Genomic DNA, 26,165 nt, shown 5'->3' with positions numbered 1-26,165 from the left:
AACACTCTGAATGACCTAAAATGATCAAACCCATATTGGTCTTTCACAGTCAGGACAACCCAAGCTGTACTGTGCAAGTAGGCTAATAGTAGGCTTACTATTGACACGGATGAATGAGCCTGTCAACTAAGTCAGGTTTTCGCTCTCAATCACTTTTTTTTTTTTTGTAGAAAAACTAAATTGGATGTTCTAAGTCCATAACAATGCTCTAACCACATCAGGAGAACACTTTGGAGGTCTGGGAAAAATCGAAGTTGTTTATATTTTTTTGTGTAGTTACCCTTTAATTCTAATATGCATGCACCTAGAACTGTTTTCTATTTTATTTTACCTTTATTTACCTAGGCAAGTCAGTTAAGAACAAATTCTTATTTTCAATGACGGCCTAGGAACAGTGGGTTAACTGCCTGTTCAGGGGCAGAACGACAGATTTGTACCTTGTCAGCTCGGGGGTTTGAACTTGCAACCTTCCGGTTACTAACGCTCTAACCACTAGGCTACCCTGTCGCCCCTATTGTTTAGTTAGTGGTGTTTTTGTAACACATATGAGATGGATTTAGCAAAACAAATGGCAACTGGATTGATGAAAATAATCATGATATCATTCTGACACGTAGGCATAGACCACTTTGTAGTTAACATTTAATAGAGAAGGTTTTTGGGAAAGCCTTTCCATCTAGCAGATGTTCATTCATTATTTGGAACTTGCATGTTTTACTTCATATTATATGAATCATGTCTTACTTTGCTTCAAAGTAGCCTATAGCTAAAATCCCACCATCCCATCAAATGTGGAGGTATTATTTAATAAAGACTTCCTCATATGCTTTCTCCTGTTCTATTGGTTTTCTTTCAACTGTATTTCATCGTCTAGCAGCCAAAGGCATGATCCTAATCAAATGAGCAACCTATGATCGTTGTTGCATCTTTAGATCTCCCCTCTATCTAACAGATACTTCCATCTCTGTCCATGAAATCGTGTGCATTTGCTGTGCGCATTTTAGAACTGTATATTCCCGCAGATTGCATTTTTGGAACATTTGCCCGAAGGCCTACTGCCGTGTGCACGTTGCTGTGCCTAAAATGTGAAGAAATAATACTTGACCAACATTTTAAGCTAGATATTCTGATCTGTTCCATCAGCCTTATTAAATGATACGGTGTTTACCTCCACTACACCATTTTGATACGCATCGTGGGGATTAAGACTTGAGTGTACACGATGCCCACTGAACTATAAGTGGGTATACGGCGTATACTTGCGTACTCCCTCCACTATACCACCGTGTGTGTATAGTATTGTACATCACTTACCATGCAAACACATGGAGTAATAAACGACCAGCACCACTTCATCCAAGGAAAAGGCCGGTAACCAATCATACGAGCAATGTCATCCATGAACCTGTCAGCACCTGTACACACAGAATGGCACGGTTAGAGACTCGAGCTGTCTAAGAATGGACGACAAGCACAACTACAAATACTGGTATACGGTATATACCATGTGTATCCTGTACATACGACTAATAAAACTTGTATTTACTCTTTATACATCAATTGTCACAAAGGTGAATGTTTCTTACCGTAGACCCAGCTGACAACTATGCATTCCCAGAATGCTTGCCATAACAGGGTCATACCGCTGGCGGAGTAATAATCAAAAAGCTGGAAGACATACATCCCTCCCTGTTGGCACACATGAGAAATAATTCATAATTGTGAATAATTTGTGATTACCATCTAATATGGATGTTACACAATATGGAATCAGCGCCCGTCAAAGGGTAGTGGCTTACCTGTGTAACCATGGAGAGATCTATAATAAAGCACATTAAACAGCAGATTGCCACAGAGATTTCACGCTTATAGCGCATGTAATACTTTCCAGGAAAGAGATCTAGAATCCCAGTTACAAAACCTTCCACTCCAACAAACTGTGGATAGAAGAGGAGAAAACACAAATATAATTGTACTCAGTAAGCTTCCCACTGGGCACAGACATCAGTTCAACGTCTAGTTTTGATTTACATTGGGTTGAGTTGTCAACTGATGTGAATTCAACACAACATGTCATTGGATTTAGGTACAAAGTTAAGTGAAAAATACTAGGAAATGCTCTTTGTTGTCACGTTGAGGGGGGTGGGGGGGTTGAAAAGAGGTAGAAACACTGTGGATACAACCCGTTTTTGGTGGATTGAGAGTAATCTGGTCCAGATAGTTTAAGTTTGTAACAAATGGCAACCATTTAAGTGTTGTGTCCAGTAGTGTAAAGTTGCTCCTACCTGACTGTCAAGACCCAGTACGAGCAGCATAAAGAAGAAGAGAGCAGCCCAGACCGGGGGCATTGGCATCAGAGTCACAGCTTTAGGATACGCAATAAAGGCCAAGCCAGGACCTGTAGAAGAGAAGTAGGGATGAGAGACTCAACCCTACAGCTCAGACTAAGCCCTTAACACAGACACACTCTACACACATACGTACAGTACAGCAAAGAGGGAGAAGGAGATAGAGAGATAGAGAGAGAGAAAGAGAGGCACCTGAGTGAGGTGCTATTGTGCAAAAGCTGGATGTGACAATGTTGGCTGCCTTTTTGTCTCCTGTCTGATTCTATTGTTGTGTTGTTGTGCATTGCGTCAACGCAACAGTAGTGCGGTTTAGTTGTTAAATACGTCATTGCAGGAGTTAGATAGAATGATAATTTCAGTGTTTAACAACAATGTGCATTGTATAACGTCATGCTTTCTAGCTTTTTTTTGTATATTGTTAGTGAGGTACTTTCAAAAGAATCAATGATGCTCATGCCTTATGATGCTCAAACAAACGTTTTATTAATGCATATGAATAAATAGGAGCTATAGTAACATTAATTTAAGCCGGGTGAGCGTCACACGGCTGGATGTGCTGACTACTGTAAATACTTGGTAGTGTATAGTCAACCAAGTTTAAATAGCAGATTTAAACTTGTGTAGCCTTAACTATGGTAGTAAAAGTAAAACAGTTGCACTACCTATAAAAATGCATCTATAATAGCGACCTCACAAACTTAAGGTCATGGTACATATTTGCATTATAAAGAGATTTTCGCTGTACTCCGCTTGTACTTGGTTGTAACCATAATTTAGATTGTAGTTTATAGACACACTGCACTGAAGTAGCAAAGAGAGAGGTGGTCAATATTTGCTTTACAGTTACAACTGCTTCAACTACACAAATTTCACTAGATAAATTATAATTTGAGTTGTGTCATTATAAATAGGTCCATGTTTTCATTGAAGATGAGAGGGATGGAACAGGTGAAGATGTATGATACTGTACTTTCACCACCAGAACTAGTCCTGGTATAGCAACTACTGCAAGGTTCATACACAAACAAAATAACAAAATAACTTGAAAACACATATGTTTTGCAAATGGCTCTGGATATGTTTGCAGATGATGGGGCTACGGGGCTGCTGGGTAGAGAATTTGTCAGGTGTCTTGTGTGTTCTACCGTTAATGTTTTTATTGTGTTTGGGTTTAGTAAAGTTAGATTTGGGAATTTGGGCCTACGCTTGGAAAATGTCATGTCACTGCTTTGATTTCTCTAGCCCTGTCCTCTGCTGCGGTCGGTCAATGCAGTCATTGGTTCTGATTTTGACTAGGCTGGATTAAGGTGTAAATGCTGTCATTAGATAACAGATGTTTACCTTCAACAGTAGTCAGCTCCAGGACCCCTCTTGAAAGCGAGATGTGCACATCTCAAGAGGCAAAGTTCCTGGTTAAATAATCCTTAAATTAATACTTAAAAAATCGAAAATATAGATATATAGAGATATAGATCAATGAACTGATGTCAATCACAAGTCATATAGAATGGGACTGAGGAAAATAAACCGAAACCCTGTTAAAAGGATAAGAAGATTCATGAGGAAGGGGAGTTTTTCTCTTTCGTTCGTACCAACTTGCAAAAAAAACAGGAGTCTAACGCTGAACCAAAATCAGGGCCTCGATCCATTAATGTACCTTCTCACAAAATCACACTCCTATTGACACTCTCACAGGCAGTCCTGCACACACACACACACACACACACACACACACACACACACACACACACACACACACACACACACACACACACACGCACACGCACACACGCACAAGCACACACTCGTACACACACACACACTCGTACACACACACGCACTCGTACACACACTCGCACTCGTACACACACACATGCACTCGTACACACACACACACACACACACACACACACACACACACACACACACACACACACACACACACACACACACACACACACACACACACACACACACACACACACACACACACACACACATATGTACACACAGTAACTGCACTCATGTGTAGTACCAGTATAGTAAATATTGAGTGACAGAAAGCTATTTGTACAGTTGAAATGAGAGGGGTAACTAGGGCTAAACAAGGCCTATCAGTTTCATCGCCACCTCTCTCCTTCTGCGTGTGGGCAGGCAGTAACAGATGGACTTTAACTCAATATTAGTTTCACTGTAAATAGCAGTGCTTAGTAAATTGCCTCCTACAAAATCCTGCTCAACTGTGCTACTGCAACACAGTAACACTGTCTGTCCAAAGTCCCCTGTCTGTCTACCATGTTAACAGAATCGTGCTGGGGGATGGTAGAGGAATACTACTATTTAAGTTCACCAAGGGTGTCCTTAGGACAAAAATATATTTTTAAATATTGCAGATTTCAAAATGTAGCTATCATCATCATTGTCCCATTGAATGTATTTAATATATATTTTACAGATACAGCTTAAGATATCTAATAAAATAAAATATATGTCATATAAATGACAGACATAATACTTCTATGGCCACCCTTGTTGTACTTCCAGTTAAATCCCGATCCAGTGGTGTCTTTACAGATGACTACTGCCAAAACAATGTATTGGAATTGGTCAAATTTAGCTTTGTATGATGAGATGAAACTAAGGGCCTGGTTTCAATTCGTATCGCGGAAGAATCACGTTAAGATCCGCGGTATAGCTGGATTGAAATTTAAAGGCAATGTTCCCATGGAGATTCCATTTACGGTAAACGACTCAATCAGAAATGACCTTTACATTCCAACACAGATCTTCCATGATACTTCCTCAAAGGATTCAATCCAGCCCTAAGATGTATAAGGTGTAAACTTCCTGCTGTACTTGAGTTTGATCGTCTCCTTGATGAGATGGTCCAGTAATTGAAAGTCTCATGCATGTGGTTTGGTTGGTGAGGAGACAGGTATATGCACTGCACTAATTGGGGAACATGAAGAGTGACTCAAATTGACAGGTTTATTTGTTGTGTTCATTCCTTAACAGCATGGCTATGGTCATAGCTGACTACTCTTTTACACGGGGTTCGACATTATAATAGTGCTCATGTATCTCTGAATAAATATAGTGAATATTTAAACTTACAGGGTAAAATATTAGTATAATTCAGTATGCTATTAGTAAAGAATATGTTGTGATATGTAGAGATGGATTTCATAGATGATAAGTCCAGGATGGTTCAATCCAGTGTGTTTCTGACTGTGTGTATAACTACTGTCATGAAGCCAATAACATGTGCAGATAGTAATGGACTACACACGCCTATTTCCCTACTATTCTCAATAAGTCAATACTCAATTCAAATAATGATTGAGAGAGTGAGCTAAGACACTGAATGAAAATGGACAAACTATTAACAAACTAATGTGATTATTTTTGGAAGTTACATGCAAGAGCACAGATGTGAAAGCATGCGATATGTCAGAGGCGCCACACACAGATGCTATCTTCTCCAGTAAACCTATTAATAACTGAATGGATAGAATTAGTTGTGAATGTCATGTGCTTTGAAAGTCTATTAATACAAATAATTATCAGTTATGTGTGACAGTTGTTTGGTAATTACACATCTCTTGTTAATTCACACACAACAAAAATGTAATTCTTACAACAATTTAGATGTTATGGACAAATACATGGCCACTGCCAATGTCTCAATCTCTCCTCACTGCGTCCCCCTCACTGTCAAACACTCATACAGATCATCTATTCCAGCACGTACAAACACAGACAAATCTTCCGCATCACTGTCTTTCATACTCTATACCAAGAGATCTCAGAATATTCTCTCTTGAATCACACATAATTCACATACACAAACACACGAAAACATACTGTTCATTCCCAGATTCATACACACACACACACACACACACACACACACACACACACACACACACACACACACACACACACACACACACACACACACACACACACACACACACACACACGTACACACGTACACAAACACACACACTCGTACACAAACATACCGACACACACACACACACACACACACACACACACACACACACACACACACACACACACACACACACACACACACACACACACACACACACACACACACACACACACACACACACACACACACACACACACACACTCTCTCCATCAGAGGAACTTAATTCTATAATACTGATTTCCTTGTGAATCAATACAGGTGACTCCAGGCAGAAAACATTTGGTTGAGGTACAAGTTACATACAGTTCATGTAAATACATTTTTACGTTTAGAATTTCTCAAATGCTGACAGACTCAATTCAAACATGCATTTCAATAATTTCTTGATAGTTTAGTATATTTCTATATCATTACTGACACATTAAACAACAATATTTCATCTTCACATTTCTGTAGAGTAAACAAGTGACTTGCTACACCCACTATCCTTACACACTGTACAGCAAGGTTACATTTCACACGTTTATCTGTGCGTCATTTCTATATTAAAAGTTCATCGTATTAATAATGCACTGCCAAAAGTGCAGCACAAGCATAAAATAAGGATTCAGCTTTGAGGACCGGAATCGGTCTAAATTATTGAAGAGGTACGGCTGTCTTCCTCAGTGCTAGAGGGGCTGCCAATGTGAAGGTAAAACAATGACATCAACACTTTCAATTAACACTTTCATGCATTCCTAACAACGAGGACCAAAGCCTTCAGTAATACTCTCCTGTTAGTACCATGGTAGGTTTTGAGATGCCAGAATATAAGACAACCTCTGTAGTGTAAGTGTGAGTGTGTTCTGCATACCTGTTTCAGCCACTTGGGAGATGTCCACTCCCTGCTCGTTTGCCATGAAGCCTAGAATGGCGAACACCACAAAGCCAGCAAAGAAACTGGTGCCACTGTTGATTAGAGCTAGCATGAAGGCATCCCTGGACAGAAATAAAAACAAAAACAAAGGGAGAAATAATCACAAAAAACAAGTCAGAATCATACAGGAGACAGTAAGTGCAACAAGAGGCGAGGTGAGACCATTCAGCTGTCATATCACTTACTTGTAGCAGTCATTGTTGAATCTGTTGTAGCTGCCTAGGGCAGTGAGAGCTCCAAGCCCAATAGCATAAGAGAAGAAGATTTGTGTGCCAGCATCAATCCACACCTACCAGACAGTAACGATAATGAAAACTGATCAGTTTAATCTGCAACACAGCACCAGAGTTAACTAATCTAAATAATCAATCAGTTAGGACTGTGGACAGATGGGTGGATGATGGGTCGCACCTGCGCCTCGCCAAGCTTGGACCAGTCAGGCTTGATGTAGAACATGATTCCATCGTAGGCACCAGGAAGAGTCACCCCTCTCACCAGAAGGATGATCAGGACGACGTAGGGGAACGTGGCAGTAAAATACACAATCTGCAGCGAAACAGGGAGACCAGTGTCATTATTCTAAATCCATATGATATTTCGGTTACAGATGTAGGATCCTAATTTGTCCAGTTTCTCACAGCAATGAAATAATCCTGCAGCAACTGGACATTTTTGTATTATTGCGTGGAAATGTGAATCATTTTTGTAGGGGTTGTAGGGTTCGATACAAGTCCAAAATGTTGAAGAGGAAATTACTAAATTTAGATGCCTTTTTAAAACTAGAATACATGACACATTTGCATTTCCTGCTGTACAGGAAATGTCCTGCAACAACAGGGTGATCTAATTAAGATCCTACACCTGTAGATGTCACATTATGAGAAGACTTGCAGAGTGGTGCAATCGGAGACCTAAAATGATTGGATGTCATTTCAGCCTACTGTAGTTTCATTGACATGCATAGTGTGAGGAGCTGTACTGTACATAACTACAGTTTGGCTGATCATTCACATTTCAGACTGCAAAGGTTTCAAAGGTGTCAAAGGTGTCTGACACAAGGGGATTGCAGTCACAGTGACATGCTGGGGACTTTTCATATGAGCAATGGGAATATCATCTGTTGCATTCCTGCCAACCTAGCACACGTACAAGATAGAGCTAAGTGGAAGTCTTTATCTAATCAGGTGAACGTTTCAAACACTGAACTTTGACCTAGTGCCATATGAACCACTGTATTATAAAGAGCTTTTCTACAAGGCTGTTAGATTTCAAAGCCAATTGTTTTTGTGACTTGGCGGCCCAGGCACACCTTCAGGCATGACTACCTACTCTCCGTAGCCCAGTCTACTTGACCTAAATACACAGCTAATGTAGGACACCCATTCCCCACCAAGCCCTTATTCATATAACAAACCTGTTTTGTATAATCATTACTCAAGCACTTATCTTTGATTAGCAACCTCAATAGGCCCTTACCTGAAAACTTGTAATATTAACTAGAGAACATTTCTATACATTGCATCTATAAATGTTGTGGATGTATGGCTAATTGTCATTAATTAATTACATCACTAAGCCTATCCCTTAAATAATAAAAATAAAAATCTATCAAAATTCCTTCTGGCTAAAATGTGAGCAGCTCTGACCTAATGATCTCTTAAAGATAAACTGTAAGTAATTTTAATATCATTACTATATAAATATAAAAACAATAAAATGTTAATGAACACTAGAGGTTGATCTCATTATCTGTACAGAAAGTGCTGCTACATATAAAGTGATCTAGAAATCCTGATAGAGATCCATATAAAATGGACTGGAGATAAACACTGATATCATTTAAAGAGGCTTGGATGTGATCCCACCTCAACAAGCAGAAAACATGGCTGTTGGAATATTCGCACAGGGCCCCAGTCACGTCGCACTGCAGTCAACCTACCAACTGCCCACCAATCAGAACGCACCATGTGACAGGGACACTTTGTGATATGTCATAGCCACACCCCCTGTCCTCTTGATGTTGCTATAGAAACACTGCCTCATCATTGCCTTGCTGTCACACAGCAGGAGAGGGTGGCACTATGTGAATCACACAAGGTTAGGAAAAAGTCACACTGCCTTCTCATTCACTCATGACTGAGAGTCCATTACCATAGCCAGAACTAAATTAGAAACCTATCTGGCTATAGCTACAAATCTATCTCCTCGTTCTCTCTGGGAGAACTGTATATCTATACATTTTAACCCCCTTTCACCTCTATTTGTTACTTTTCTCAGTAACCTTTCTTGCTCTTTTAATATAATTCCAGACTATGTTTGATACCACACAGCAATATCCTTCCACTGCAGCTGCATTAGCCACTGAGTTGTTCTAATGCAGGTATCCAATCAGAGACCAGTGCAGTGACCTGAGCTGATGTAAAACAATCTGTCTGCCACGGCCGGAGGATAGTCTGTTACATAACAGCTAGCTATAGGAGATACCTAAGGACCAGAGTGAGTCACATGTTCATTGCAGTCACCATCGTGGTGCTCATATAACTAATAAGATAACGATGAGCTTTTCAGAGAAATGTGTATTAGTTACCTTGCCTGTGGACTTCACCCCCTTCCACACACAGAAATACACCATCACCCAGACGGCCGCCAGGCACAGCAACAGCTCCCAGTTGATGGATCCTGGGTAGTCCAGCCCTTGTGAGATGTTCAGCACCTTGTTTCTGGAGGGGGGAGGGGGGGGTCATAGAGTAAAACTATATGAAAATGACATGCGTTTGTCTAAGTTACAGGATAGAAAATGAACGGCATGATGCTCTACTCCTGTAACAAAAGTCTGCCCTTTGTCCCCAATAAAATCTATGTCAGTCAGTAACATCATTTGCATTTTCTACCTACAGCCATGACAAAGGCACTTATGTCCCTGCACATGCCATAAGGGAGAGTGGGAACAAACACTCTGGTAGTCATGGACAACGGGGATCACATGAGAACATTAAAACTTGATGACCTCGATGACCATCAAAGAGAACTATGATGAGGACTAGAGGAACAGAGAGGGATGAAGAACTGGGCCGAGGACAAATGAGATTCCAAATCAGAACACTAACCAATTCTGTCACACTGCTCTTTAAAAGCAGAGCATTCAAAGGCCACTCATTTTTTTATTTTTTTATTTAACCTTTATTTATCCAGGTAGGCTAGTTGAGAACAAGTTCTCATTTACAACTGCGACCTGGCCAAGATAAAGCAAAGCAGTGCGACAGAAACAACACAGAGTTACACATGGAAAAAACAAACATACAGTCAATAATACAATCGAAAAAGTATATATACAGTGTGTGCAAATGAGGTAGGATACGGGAGGTAAGGCGATAAATAGGCCGTAGTGGCGAAATAATTACAATTTAGCAATTAAACACTTTAGTGATAGATGTGCAGAAGATGAGTGTGCAAGTAGAGATACTTGGGTGCAAAATACATCAAATAAATAACAGTATGGGGATGAGGTAGTTGGATGGGCTATTTACAGATGGGCTGTGTACAGGTGCAGCGATCTGTGAGCTGCTCTGACAGCTGGTGCTTAAAGTTAGTGAGGGAGATATGAGTCTCCAGCTTCAGTGATTTTTGCAGTTCGTTCCAGTCATTGGCAGCAGAGAACTGGAAGGAAAGGCGGCCAAAGTAGGAATTGGCTTTGGGGGTGACCAGTGAAATATACCTGCTGGAGCGAGTGCTACGGGTGGGTGCTGCTATGGTGACCAGTGAGCTGAGATAAGGTGGGGCTTTACCTAGCAAAGACTTATAGATTACCTGGAGCCAGTGGGTTTGGCGACGAATATGAAGCGAGGGCCAGCCAACGAGAGCATACAGGTCGCAGTGGTGGGTAGTGTATGGGGCTTTGGTGACAAAATGGATGGCACTGTGATAGACTGCATTCAATTTGCTGAGTAGAGTGTTGGAGTCTATTTTGTAAATGTTGGAGTCTATTTTGTAAATGTTGCGAAATAGGAAGCCGATTCTAGATTTAATTTTGGATTGGAGTTGTTTAATATGAGTCTGGAAGGAGAGTTTACAGTCTAACCAGACACCTAGGTATTTGTAGTTGTCCACATATTCTGAGTCAGAATCGTCCAGAGTAGTGATGCTGGACGGGCGGGCAGGTGTGGGCAGCAATCGGTTGAAGAGCATGCATTTAGTTTAACTTGCATTTAAGAGCAGTTGCAGGCCACGGAAGAAGAGTTGTATGGCATTGAAGCTCGTCTGGAGGTTAGTTAACACAGTGTCCAAAGAAGGGCCAGAAGTATATAGAACGGTGTCGTCTGCGTAGAGGTGGATCAGAGAATCACCAGCAGCAAGAGCGACATCATTGATATATACAGAGAAAAGAGTCGGTCCGAGAATTGAACCGTGGCACCCCCAGAGGCCTGGACAACAGCACCCCCATAGAGACTGCCAGAGGTCGAAGAGGCTCGTAATAGGGGTTGCAACAATTTTGGTGGATAACTTTTCATGCTGTGGACCAATTACTAAAATCCCTTTTCTAAGTGACGACTTGCAAAATATTTGAAATAATTAACTGTGACAAATAACAATGTTTTATTCTTAGAACTTTCGGCACAGACGTCAGTTCAACGTCTAGTTTTGATGTAATAGTGTGTTTTTCCATTGGGATAGAGGAAGTAAAGAACTTACTCCCAGAATTCAATAATGGGAGAACGCCCATCTGCCAGCTCCTCACATGTCATGTTGCCATAGGTAGTGTTGCCAATGGTGCCATTCAGGCAGTCTTCATGATGAAAGATCTCGATGCAGCTGGGCGTGTTCCAGGGGTTGTCACAGGTGGACCAGGGCAGGGTAGCGTTGAAGGACTTGATGAAATAGTAGAAGGCCCAGGCTAGGACCATGATGTAGTAGGTGTTACAGAAGAACACTATGACCATGGAGGCATACCCCAGTCCTGGAGGAATACGGAGCAATTCAACAGTTTAGTGTTCAGCACTGAAGAGACAAACAGAGCTTACTTATACATTAATGTCAATTTTGTAAGAAACATTGGAGCTGTCTTGGTTTTTATGTAACAAAGGTGTATCAACTCTTAGAATAAAGCGATAGAGGAATACATAGTAAATAGGCCACAGCTGTGAATGTCTGAAAACTGCCTTTCTATTCGAAAGGATCAGTTAAAAGACTTGACAAATGGCTGTACAAATGTTTCAGAGAAGCCACACAAACTGCTGAGAGAGCAAAATGTTCAGTACCTTTAAATAGAGGTGCGATGTTCCACACGTTGATGCTGCCAGCCTTCATAAACTGTCCCAATGCAATCTCCAGGAAGAATATAGGAATTCCCCCAACAACCCCAATGATGAGGTAGGGAATCAGAAACACCCCTGTGAGGGACAAACAAACAGGTGTTCAATGGACCAGTAGAGTAATGCACTCCTTGGGTCACTATGGGGGATGTGCACAACCCATTATTAAACCACCATCTTATGTTCCCTAAAGAAAACATCACTCTGCGACATCAAATGGTAACAAGGATGCAACATAAAACCTTCTACCTTATAGTCTATGCAGCTATAGTTGGTGTTCTCATTACATTTTAATATATTTAAAATTATACTTAAAGAGGTAAAGCAAGCCCCACAACTTTACTTCGTGTAAAGTTACCATCTAGTTACATTTGAATGGCCTTATATAACTGCGTGTGAGCAGGAAGTGCATATTTCAGTCTCATCCACTAATTGGCACAGAAGGGAAGTCCATTTTATCGGTGAAAACACGCATGCTCACCTCACCCCTCCTACGTCTGCCTACACTTCAGTATGTTCAAATGTGACTGTGATGCTGTTTGCGGCATTGGCTCGCATCAAACAGGATCTAGGAGCACGGCAAACCATCAACAGTAATAACGCCATGGCTGACTGATTCCAAATGAACATCAGCAGCGATAGCGGCTTAAGACTGACAGGGGGGGTGGAGCAAGGAAGGAGGCGGAAGGGTTGGTGGGGGGAGGGGAGGGGAGGGAGGGAGGAGAGGGAGGGGTGGTGGGAGGGAGAGAGGGAGGAGTGGTGGGAGGGGAGGGAGGGAGGAGAGGGAGGGGTGGTGGGAGGGGAGGGAGGGAGGGTGGTGGGGGAAGGGGGAAGGAGGGGTGGTGGGAGGGAGGGAGGAGAGGGAGGGGTGGTGGGAGGGAGGGAGGAGTGGTGGGAGGGGAGGGAGGGACAGGGGGCTTTGCAGTGGTAGTCAGCTCCTGCTTCAGCCTATAACGCAGATTATCCATTGAACAATGTGCTGCACTGAATGAAGCTGAGATGACGTCACCTTCAGCCCAGAGGTCTCCTGATAGGCTAACATCGAGCGCCGGGGAGGGCCATGGGCTGCGTTATAAAAAGCACCACCCGTTGTGTAACGTAGGCTCTGCAGGCTAGTGGAAACAGCCAATTCCTCCCTGACAGAAAAGAGACATGGATGCGCAGAAGCAAAGGCTCTCCTTTGTGAAGAGGATGGGGTTGACAACCCAATCTGAATTAGCAATGGGGACTCTCAGCATGTAAACCAGCCTGAGAACACAATCACAATCCCTTCATACAGTTCAACACATATCTAGGGTGTGACTGAAAATAACACATAATAGCACCTCTATTAAAGGAAAAACGTGTGAACAGCAATTTCTGACAAACTCAGTCAGATTGGGGAACTGCACGCACTATACACCACTGACCTGAAAGAAAGATTCCAGCATCAGAGGGAAGAATAGCTTCTCTCTCTCTCTCTCTCTCTCTCTCTCTCTCTCTCTCTCTCTCTCTCTCTCTCTCTCTCTCTCTCTCTCTCTCTCTCTCTCTCTCTCAAGCATCTATAAAATGTGTAGTCATGTGGGCTTTGTGAGGGCTGATGTAAATGGCTGTTCATTTGCAAACAAAGCATTTGCTATAGAAGCAGCGGCAGTGATTATGTGTGAGAGTGTACACACACACACCCACCCACACACACAAAACACACAACAGTCGCAGAGACAGTCGCAGAGACAGACACAGGACCGACTCAGTGACGGCATGCCGATGAGTCAGACAGACGCTGCCTATGGCGCAGAAGGGGAAGGAGCTACGTAGTGCGTCGTGACTCCAGTCAGAGCTAGCAGAGCCACTGAGGCATTCCAGCCTGTCAGGAGACAGGAACCTGACTGAGAATCTGCTCAGCCTCTTAATTAAACAGTTAGATAGCAGATAGAGAGAGAGTGTAGTGAAGTGGGGTAGGAGAGGATAGGGGAGAGGGAGAGAAAGAGAGGAGCTATTTGTCCACAAGATGCTACTCCCCTGTTAATGGCATCTCCCACTGAGGTAATGCTGTTACCACTGGTGAACATGCTAGTTATGTGATTATGGTGAACAAGGTCCTGCTTGGCTGGTAGATGCAATCACCTCACCATATAGTGATTATGTATGATAATTACTGATACTGTAATTCTCTTTTCAATAAATGGCCATCTTTAAATTAACAAAAAATGCTAATGAATTACAAAATTTCTACATGTTTTCAGAGAAAACACAATATTTGGTATACTTAACTTTTGGGGAGGTTATTCACAGAAACATGAGGAAGGCTCACATTTAAACTGAGTCACACAAATAGAGAACCAATTCAGGTACATATGGCACGTGCTAAGCTTTCTAATCTTGATTAAGTGTCGGGAGCAGCTCTGAACGCTAAGTATTGACAGGCCTTTGAATCCCTTTTTCTGGTTAGTTGAGTGAACTAACAGGAGCAGCTAATGCAGCATATAGCAGTACAACTGAGGTTGGTTAGACCAGGTGTAATCTCTTGTGGACAGACTACATAAATCTAAAAAATAAATTACACTCGATTTTTGTTCTGGGTTAACCAAGAATAGAGCAGCAGGTGCATCATTTTGTCAGGTGATCCCTGGGCCCTGCCTATAACAAGCTTCCAAACAACTGACCAAGCTCCAATGGGACACGTGTGGACTTGGATTTGACTTATTGTAGTGGTGTACATGACAATATATAAATACTCCCCTACACCTAGGGTTGCAAAATTCCAGGAACTGGTTGGAGGATGCTGGATTTCCTGCTTATTCCTTCCTGAGTCCGGGAGTCCTCCAACTGAGATTTCAGGAAACCAGGAAATGTATTGAAAGTTCACAGAATTTTGCAACCCTACATACACCCTCCCCCCCTAACATTCACATGGAAATGGTATCTTCCATGCACAGATGCAATCTCTTGTATGGTCCTGCGATATTACTCCTGAAGCAACAACAAAACAATTGCAAATTGTATTGATTTGTAAATGACAATGTGCTATGCTGTCAAAATCACACAATAATTGTCATTCATCTCTTATTTTGTGAAGCTTAGCTTTCCCCTACAACTGAGTGCCCTACTTTACATGTTGCTCATGAAGCCTGATTTTCAACTCCCAAGAGAGCCAGTAAACTTGGACAGATCACCCTTTGGTCATCTCCATGTTAGTGGATATGTTGTTTACAATGAGATTACGGCACAAGAGATTGGCACACCTCTTTAAAGCACAGTGGGTTGTTGCCAGACATGCTTGTTCATACAAAAAAAGAAATAACTGCAGTGTCCTAAATTCGGGAATAGAAAAGATTAGCTAACATTTCAAACATGACGGTGCATTTATGTTGACCCATCCCCTTCATTCATGTGCTTCGTTCAAGCAGAGATACCGTGTATGTTACTTTATTATAATGACTACACACGCCACACTGCAAAGATCACCACAAAACCTAAATTGCGTCCCAATATTCTCTCCTTTTCTCCCAAAGTGTGCACTTGTTCACTTCCCCTCATGGATTTGAAAGGTAATAAATGGTATATAGAAACTCCCACTTTAGCCATGCCTATGTAACAGTATAACTTTAGACCGTCCCCTCGCCCACACTGGGGCGCGAACCAGGGACCCTCTGCACACATCAACAACAGTCACCCACGAAGCATCGTTACCCATCGCTCCACAAAAGCCGCGGCCCTTTGCAGAGCAAGGGGAACCACTACTTCAAGGTCTCAGAGCAAGTGACGTCACCGATTGAAACACTATTTAGCGCGCACCACCGCTAACTAGACTAGCGTTTCACATCCATTACACCTACACCAATCCAATGCGTTTACATTTGTAGGGAACAAGTACACAGTGCACATCGTAGAAAGGAGAGATTATTGGAAGGCAACCATATTGAACATGAATTCTCTATGCTGCACTACACCAGCATAAACATCATTCAGAAAAGCTGTGCAGGGTGTAATTGGTCTTATCTAAACGCCAGGTCAGAGAGCACACAGACATTTGCCCGAACGCATTGCTAACCTGAGGTGACATCATGTAGTACAGCGTTACATATATCCCCAGAGCATTGAGCTGACCTAACTGGGGGTTATAGCCTACCATTCCCTGCCTGAGGCTGAGCCATATCCCAAACAACACTGCACCGGACCGCACCATGCCATACCGAACCACACCGAACCACACCAAACCACACCGAACCACACCAAACCACACCGAACCACACCAAACCACACCAAACCACACCCCACCACACCCCACCACACCCCACCACACCCCACCACACCAGCTCCCAGTCAGAGAAAGGAGATTAAAAGATTAACAGACACTCTTCATAATCGCCCGTCCACGTGGGGTGAGGAGATGATGTCACTCGGGGCAAAGGGCCAGCGTACTGTAACCCTGCGGTCTGCGCATCACACCTGCTCAGATGCTGGACTCACTTGCAAAAGGCAAGCCACCATGATGGTTGATAGTGTGACATACACTGATTAGACACTGTGCCAAAGAGCTAAAAACTAATTGCTGGATAACTGAAGCTGACAGAAAATAAACTTTACAGATTGCTGTGTAAAAAGATAAATTCATAAAGATAAATTCAACGTTGTGTATTCTTTGACAAAAGAGGGCAAATTACTAAGTGTTTGACTTGGACCCAACAGGAAGCCCACTCTTTACGGTTTTGATTCAAAAGAAGGCCTAAAGACAACACAAATACATACTCAGTCTGCCTGACACCGTGCACGACCTTATCTGATGACCGAAATAAGAAACATACCTTCTGACAATATTCACTGCAGTGTAATGCCAAATGGCCTTATTGGTGGGTAGTAACATGGCTTAAATGTTGGAGTCCTTTGCTCTGACGAGAACACGTAGTCCGCTGCACGGCTGCAGACACACTGCCAAGGACAATCAGAGAGCTCACTGCAGAGCTCGTAAATCTACAGGCTGTAAGACTGCTGTCTGACAGGGTGCAAGCTGCTGCTGCTGCTGCTGAGCAGGCCAGGCTACGCAGTACAGTACTGCCCTGGCTAGAGAGAAGGCATCCCCATCACAGGAGAACCCTAAAATCCCACAGCTCCCAGACAAACTCTCAGAGAAGAGTTATCACCTGTGCTGCGTGCTATGAACCCATATACTGAACATATGTTTATGGATGTGACAATAGGATAGTTACCGATGTGGTCGTTGATAGATATGCCTTCTCTCTATTTGAAAGGAGCACAAAGAATGGTAAATATTGTAAAAGGTATGATGGTTATTGTGGTCCTTCTGTAGCTCAGTTGGTAGAGCATGGCGCTTGTAACGCCAGGGTAGTGGGTTCGATTCCCGGGACCACCCATACGTAGAATGTATGCACACATGACTGTAAGTCGCTTTGGATAAAAGCGTCTGCTAAATGGCATATATTATTATTATTATTATTATTATTGATAGGCAACTGTACTTTGAGTAGACGGTCTATGTCGTTATATTGCTTTGATAGTATAGACAAGTCAGATTCTAAAACTTCATAAAAATTGCCATCAATACAGACTCCAATGTACAGAGACACCAATCATAGAATGTTTGACAATACTTCCTGACAGGTAAAGAAGATACTTGCACTTGACAAATACATTTATGTGTGTATTATAACACGTCAAAATAGGCAAATATAAAGATTTTGACAAGAATGTCCTTGCGATGACAACAGATGATTTGCCATGGCAACTAATCCACCTGTCATGTTACAACTGATGGGAATAGGAAAGAGATTTAAAGAGACTTAAACCCAAGTCTCACTTGAATGAGGGATACCGTCAAATTAGAAAATGAAATTCATCTAATGTACCTGGGCATTAAAGGTAGTCTACTGACAAACACCCTCACAGTGCATTGTTGTAGTTGAAGGATGGCAGAGATGCCATCTCATTAGATCTACTCTGCTGCAGCTTGGTTCTGTCTGTGTGAACAAGACCTTTTCAACTTGGGCAGCTTGATTTGATTTGGCAGAACCCTGCAGGGGTCTCCAAGGAAATTTACACAAATCCAGAGACACACACTGAGTCTGGCAACCTGAACTAGGAGAACATCTTCATGTTACCTTGGAGCTCCTAGTTGGGGGTAAAACAAGTATTTTTTAAGATGAAAATTTAAGGGATCACCCAACGCTCGCTCCTGTCTCTTTAACATGTCTCTTTTCTCTCCCTGTCAGGTCACGACTGAAGCTCTTTGTTTTTTTGACAGAATTGATGTTTTCTCTTACAGTTCCCACCAGCTGGTCGCCGTGCCCTTTCCTTGCCCACCACCGGTAAGGTCAACCTGAACCGCCTCAGAGATATCCTTTATCCAAATAGTTGGATGGATACATAGAAACATTATCCCAGATGATGTTGCTCATGGATCCCAAGTGTAATAATAACACCAAGCGGAGCCCTAATACCATTTTTAGCCTGGGGGATTCAGAGGAATTTCATTCTTTACTCAATTTCTTTAACTCTATACACCAACCAAATACTTGTGTAGCATATAGTCAGTATTTATTCAGGTTCACCTCTCTGGTTTCATTTTTTACACTAAATATATATTGTTACTCTGGAGATCCTGAGCTATCTGGAAGCCGAAACACCATACTTTCACTGACAGACAGTGATGAATTCCACTTTGTTTTTCATAATATCCCTCCATATCGATCACTGTCTAGATACTCTATTAAAAAAAGATAGTGCATGGTTATGTAGTTTTGTTCAAATAGCCACCTATTTAAAACCCCCCAAAAAATACACATTTTCATAGAGACAGCATCACTTATTCAGTGAGACAAATCCTTCATTCATTGAGTACATTTTAGCTGCTGTCCAGATGATTGAGGGCACATGGAGACAGATATTTCACTGAGGCAGATACACTGCACCTCTCTTTGATCACACACTCATATTTTAGACAGACCTCATCATTATACTATTGTAGCGATGTTTAGCGAACGCCCTCATCTCGAAGCCGGGTCTCCCAGTCCATGAGCAGACCTGCTAACCACTGCTCCAATAGGGATGCTCTATTTTGGGGGGTGGGATCGTAACAGGCCTACCCAGGCAAAGTTTGTTACACTATCCCTACCGTTCAGGAGAGCGCGTCCCCACGCTTCACTATACCAAGTCCCTCACCTGTGCACACCTCTCAAATGGCCCCTAAGGCACAATCCCACCACAGACACCAATGTAGCGAAATTTGCAAACAGCGACAGTGTAAAGGCCCTTCCTGGTCTCAAACCTGGGTCTCCCAGCCTGTAAGAAGGCCCGCTAAGGGTGTCGAAACAGGCCTATCTAGGAAAAGTTTATGAAGGACTTGCCAGTAAGGTGTATCACTAAGTTTTTTCAATAAATGCAATTTCAATCTAATGAAACTACAAGAAGATCCAATTGTTTGTTCCACTGAGTTTATAGATCCGAACCTGGTCTGAGATGTTAAGCTGGTAATGGTATTGTTTTTTTGTCCATTTCAATGGAAAGGTGTGTAAGCTGTGTTCACCATCAAGTCTACACACAGGTTTCTATTGACAGTAGTAATTCATGTTTTAATGTAGTGTTTATTACACAAACTAAATTCTGTTTTGATGTGGGAACAAAAATGTAATTTCCATGTTGTTTCACAGCCAATCTATCAAAGCACTGTGTATGTTGAATGTATAATCTCTTCAAATTTAGACTATTCTCATCTGTAAATTGACAAATCAGTTTAATTACACTTGTTGTTAAATTATTATTATTATGATTATATATATATTTGTTTTTCATATGGCAATCAATTTGACACAAATGATAATGATAATACAGCGGCAATGTGAGTTCTGTTCTGACATTCTCCAGCAACACGATGTGTATACAAATGGACAGGACTCACCCACATCCACCCCCGTCACACAGCGTCATACGCAGGCCCATATGTGAGGTATGACCTGTCGCTCTGATCAAGGGTAGAGAACGGTGTACACTGTGCGATAATCTTCACGATGAACAGCCAGTAGAATAGATAGACAGCCTGAACTGGCGTTAAAATATAGAAAGGTGGGCACTGTAAGCGATATTATCTCTCTATAATACCGTTTCTGATATGGACTAAAATAATTGTGTGGGTAAGAATGTGAGCTACTGCTATATGAGATGCCTGCAGTGCCCTCACAGGAGCTGATCATATGATTATTGCTTTGGATGCTATGACGTCTATACAATCCCTCACATAGACATCTCAAGGCAACATGCTATTCGCTCAGCCACATTTTCAATTGTTTTAGGGAATTTTTATTATGGGACAGGAGAGCCATCAGCCCTATAGGGATTTCAGTATTTTGTGTTTAGATTTTTACTGGTTTATTTAGGCTACTGGTTAACTTACCTCCACCATTTTTGTAGCATAGGTAAGGGAAGCGCCAGACGTTTCCCAGCCCTACAGCGAAGCCGACGCAGGACATTATAAAATCCATCTGTCTGGTCCATTGCTCTCGTTCGGGATACCCTGGCACTGGTTTCTCCACTGACGACATCGTGCCAGGTGTGGCTCCGCATCCTGCCCCGTCAGTTCCACCAATGAGGCTTCCGTTCACGCCAGCTTGGTGCCCGTTTCCGTTCGGAATGAGGTGACCCTTTTTCTCCTCCCCGAGGACCACGTTCACAGCACAGCAGTCAGTTTCGAATGCAGGTTTCTCCATGCCAATTACGCACTTGTAAACAATGCACCCTCAATTTCCCACTAAACACTGAGGAGGAAACCAGTGAAACGATCGGTGACGATTCAGGACAATAGATACAGCTTTCTTAAGCTTTTATTCGTTCGGGTCGATTTCCCTGGACCCGAAGATGGTCCTTTGTTCTTCTTCTGGCAATCCTATGGGAATAGGATCTGATTTATTTCCCCTTTTTAATTTAAGGGTATGATATGTCACTTGAATAGGTATAATTTGTATCTCTATTGTCGTATAGCAATGTCAAACGCGCAACGATGAGACGGAGATCAGAATTAAATGTTTATTACATTTGAGGTGTATAAAAAATAAAGGACACTTGCCCCCAAAGAAAATCACCGAATTTGAGAGCACCTTCAAAAACAATCTACGAAACACTTGAATGTGAGTCTGAAGAATCGCATGGGAACTTATCTCTCAAAGAGGAGACGGGTGTCGAGGCGAAAAACTCAGCGGGCTTTGCGCGCGCTCGATGACGAATGTAACGGAATTACATTCGTGGTTTTGTCTTTAGATTCCGAGGCTAGATCATCCTGCTCCTCGGCTTCCTTCGCTTCGGAAAAATACTGACAATATGATAGGTCTATCGCGGTTATCCTTAGCTGCTCTCTCTTGGTGCACTGTACGACAATTAACTGAGCCTGCAGCCGCGCGCAGCTTTAAAAGGGTTGGTGCGGCGGCGATGGTACTGAGGCGCACGTCACTTGGATTTCATCCCTCCCCCATCCTTAAGGACACAGTTGCCTTATCAGTTGTATTAGCTCTGTTGCAACGAATATCAAGAAATTATTAAGACCCGCATTCAACATTGTCTAGCCTACGAGGGCGATAATTTCTGTCAAAATTGCAGGTGCACTGATATTGTGTGCCTGCCAAAAGCACGGAATATAGAACTGGGGCTCTGCTGTTCAATGGCACGAAATCCTTTAGGCAACACGAGTGTGTGTAGGCAACACATGCACTGGGAAAGAATTAGGATATTTCACACTATGATGAATGATGAACAAGCTCTAACTTTAGTTCTGTCAAAGCTTCAGTTAGTATTAGCTTATAGCCTAACACCAGAATGTTTGACAGACCTGAAGGTATAGATTGTTCATCATTCAACATTACTGTAAGAAAGATATTTGACCCAGAATCCGAGTGCATGGGAGTCAGATAAAATGGAGCGTGTATCCTCCCAGACCCTCCATCCTCCTCACTCATACTGTAGGCCAGGGGTGCAACTTTCACTGGGGACGGGGGGACATGTCCCCCCCACATTCTGAAATTGTATTTTTGTCCCCCCCAGTTTTATCATTGGAATGTGATACAAAACAAGGCAACGGAGTGCTTTAGGACCATGCGGACGACTCCGAGCGGTCGGGTAGGCTATTTGGAGTGTTTATCCGACTGTATAAAAAAATAAAAAAATAAAATATATATATGTATATATTATGTCCCCCCCACTTCTATAACCAAAGTTGCACCCCTGCTGTAGGCTATAACTCGCTAAAGGGAGTCAGATGAGTGTTAGATTACCCGACTGACACTAAAACATTCCTCATATGATTAGTGGGCCTTTATCTTATCGTACATTTAAATATTTAGACAATCAAACTTCACTATTTGGTCTTTAAACGCAATACCATTAGTAAGGAGACACCTGCAATGACAAAAATGTAATTATGTGTAAATGTTAACATTGGAATGTCTGGTAGTTTCATTTCAAATAGAAACATCCATACTATATGTTGTACATAGAAAGTGTTATTGGTGAAGGAATTGTATATCAAGTAACATATAAAAAAAATATTCTCCCCTACCAAGTTACATAACTAATTGTCAGAATGTTGTTTACCATACTAGGATAGCTAAGGTAAAGGCACGCGAGGACATACATGCTTTATTTACACACATGCAAAGGGAGTTCTATTATTCCATTTATATATGATTGATCTTGTCAAATTGTTCATCAGTATGTATATTACCCCTCCAGTGTTCATTGTAAGTGGAAGTAAAGGCATATATATGCTGGAAATAAGTCCTACTGTCTTCCTGGTGGATGGATTACTTGGATGTTGACAGAATGAATCAGTTTAATATTTCAACTGTTGGTCTGAGCTACTGCTTTTACTACAGAACTTTGGCAGAGTCCCAACTATTTTGAGCCCCACCTGTTCAGCTAAAAAAAACGTTTGCCTGTTTTGCATATTATTTTGGCATTAATACGTGTCACATATCTGTATGCAAACATGTAAAAATAAATAATAATAATTATACTTGAGTTAATAAAGCCGCATACAAACATGGTCTCATTTTTGCTTTCTTGAGTAAGGCAGCTCCAAAATGCATCTGTTTCAGCCTAGCTCAGTGCTTTCTGTGGTGGTGGGGCAGCCTAGCTCAGTGCTTTCTGTGGTGGTGGTTCAGCCTAGCTCAGTGCTTTCTGTGGTGGTGGTTCAGCCTAGCTCAGTGCTTTCTGTGGTGGTGGTTCAGCCTAGCTCAGTGCTTTCTGTGGTGGTGGTTCAGCCTAGCTCAGTGCTTTCTGTGGTGGTGGTTCAGCCTAGCTCAGTGCTTTCTGTGGTGGTGGTTCAGCCTAGCTCAGTGCTTTCTGTGGTGGTGGTTCAGCCTAGCTCAGTGCTTTCTGTGGTGGTGGTTCAGCCTAGCTCAGTGCTTTCTGTGGTGGTGGTTCAGCCTAGCTCAGTGCTTTCTGTGGTGGTGGTTCAGCCTAGCTCAGTGCTTTCTGTGGTGGTGGGGCAGCCTAGCTCAGTGCTTTCTGTGGAGGTGGTTCAGCCTTGCTCAGTGCTTTCTGTGGTGGTGGTTCAGCCTAGCTCAGTGCTTTCTGTGGTGGTGGTTCAGCCTAGCTCAGTGCTTTCTGTGGTGGTGGTTCAGCCTAGCTCAGTGCTTTCTGTGGTGGTGGTTCAGCCTAGCTCAGTGCTTTCTGTGGTGGTGGTTCAGCCTAGCTCAGTGCTTTCTGTGGTGGTGGTTCAGCCTTGCTCAGTGCTTTCTGTGGTGGTGGTTCAGCCTAGCTCAGTGCTTTCTGTGGTGGTGGGGCAGCCAGCGGAAAATATGGCATGTAGGGGTTGGTAATGTTTTCTAGGTGCACCGTGTTGGTCTCAGTGTTCTGTCACTCATGGGGACACTACATAACCACAAAATCTACGGGGAAAGCTAAAAAAAATTCAAGCCCCTTAGGTGCTGCCATATAGTTACATTTAGAAGTGCCCATCCAAAAAGGCTCAAGGTTATTGGCCACAGATAAAATGATGTCAAATCACGTTATATCTACGGTAGTTTTGATTGGACTGATCATGCCAACATCATACCTTCAAAATCTTAGCTTGCAAGCTAGCAGTCATCGTCATGAATCAAGGCGACTACCGACTGGCAAATCCTTTTCAATCCTTGTCATATGAAGAGAAATAATGAAGAGAAATTAGAGATAAAACGTATCGATGCTCATCGGCCGTTAGACATAAACATTACACAACCAGTTGATTTGGAAGGAATCAGTGGCTAACTGCAAGCATTGCAAAGCAATCACTAGCCTGCTATTCAGTGGAGTGGGTGTGTGGTCCATGTCTGGGTTTAATTTAAGGGTCTCTTTTCCAAGCTTAAAAGGATAAACATTCAACACTGGCCATGCTGTCAAGACAGCATGACTTCTGCAGCGTTCAAAACAATTGGAAACTCGGAACTGGGAAATTTCAGACTTGACTGGGAACTGTGAAAAAAAACATGCTCCGACTGGGAAAATACACTTTGAACGGTCATCCAACTCGGAATTGCAAGTTGGGAACTCGGGCATCTTTCTAGAGCTCCAACCTGAAGATCACTGATGTCATGATTTTACCTTGTGTTTTTCCATTTCCCATTTGTCTGGAAAGCACCATAAATCCAGAGAATGCCAGACTTTGATTACAATGTTTGATGACAAAATTTGCGCCACCTTCCAAGTCAAGTGAGCACAGCACAACAAGTGAGCACAGTCCAAACATGTATTGTATGCTGCTGCATAATGATGTAATATTCCAGAGAGATATGTATACTGTAGCTAAAAAAGTAATATTAAGTGTATGTTGTGTAGTAAGCTGTTAGTAGCCCATGTGCCTTACCCAAATAATTTGGTCCATTTTCCCCTGACCTGGTGGTGCACATGTAGCCTATAGCTTGTTTTAAAGAAATGTCATCATCGAATATTGTAAGAGCTTTCATTGTCTGCTTATATGCCCCCTTTATTTATCCTACTATTCTGACTTGGTGTACAGGGAGAACACTGTAGGAAAACAACCCTTGTTCTGAATTATATCGCTGTACATTTCAAAAGTGAACAAATAAACTCAGCAAAAAAAGAAACATCCCTTTTTCAGGACCCTGTCTTTCAAAGATAATTAGTAAAAATCCAAATAACTTCACTGATCTTCATTGTAATTTAAGCACTGTTTCCCATGCTTGTTCAATGAATCATGAACAATTAATGAACATGCAGCTGTGGAACAGTTGTTAAGACACTAACAGCTTACAGACGGTAGGCAATTAAGGTCACAGTTATGAAAACTTAGGACACTAAAAAGAGGCCTTTCTACTGACTGTTTTTCTTTTGGGGTAAAAAACACCAAAAGAAAGATGCCCAGGGTCCCTGCTCATCTGCGTGAATGTGCCTTAGGCATGCTGCAAGGAGGCATGAGAACTGCAGATGTGGCCAGGGCAATAAATTGCAATGTCCGTACTGTGAGACGCCTAAGACAGCGCTACAGGGAGACAGGACGGACAGCTGATCATCCTCGCAGTGGCAGACCACGTGTAACAACACCTGCACAGGATTGGTACATCCAAACATCACACCTGCGGGACAGGTACAGGATGGCAATATCAACTGCCCGCGTTACACCAGGAACGCACAATCCCTCCATCAGTGCTCAG

General features: G+C 42.3%; 1 protein-coding gene across 1 annotated transcript in view; it reads right to left on the bottom strand.

Moving 5' to 3' along the window:
• slc6a8 (solute carrier family 6 member 8) overlaps window positions 1-21,907 on the bottom strand; it is a 28,297-nt gene extending 6,390 nt beyond the window's left edge. The window contains exons 1-11 of the mRNA XM_035738061.2: window positions 20,918-21,907; window positions 12,478-12,609; window positions 11,912-12,176; window positions 9,810-9,942; window positions 7,634-7,768; window positions 7,408-7,511; window positions 7,160-7,284; window positions 2,286-2,398; window positions 1,800-1,937; window positions 1,587-1,689; window positions 1,315-1,415 (exon numbers count right to left, since the gene is read on the bottom strand). Of these exons, the coding sequence (XP_035593954.1) occupies window positions 1,315-1,415; window positions 1,587-1,689; window positions 1,800-1,937; window positions 2,286-2,398; window positions 7,160-7,284; window positions 7,408-7,511; window positions 7,634-7,768; window positions 9,810-9,942; window positions 11,912-12,176; window positions 12,478-12,609; window positions 20,918-21,230 (1,662 nt within the window). The 5' untranslated portion in view covers window positions 21,231-21,907. The remainder of the gene's footprint in view (window positions 1-1,314; window positions 1,416-1,586; window positions 1,690-1,799; window positions 1,938-2,285; window positions 2,399-7,159; window positions 7,285-7,407; window positions 7,512-7,633; window positions 7,769-9,809; window positions 9,943-11,911; window positions 12,177-12,477; window positions 12,610-20,917) is intronic.
• Between the last annotated feature and the right edge of the window lie 4,258 nt (window positions 21,908-26,165).

The sequence above is a fragment of the Oncorhynchus keta genome, chromosome 27 (genome assembly GCF_023373465.1).
Source record: "Oncorhynchus keta strain PuntledgeMale-10-30-2019 chromosome 27, Oket_V2, whole genome shotgun sequence".
NCBI classification, from domain to species: Eukaryota; Metazoa; Chordata; class Actinopteri; order Salmoniformes; family Salmonidae; genus Oncorhynchus; species Oncorhynchus keta.
This window is presented reverse-complemented; position numbering and strand designations above follow the sequence as displayed.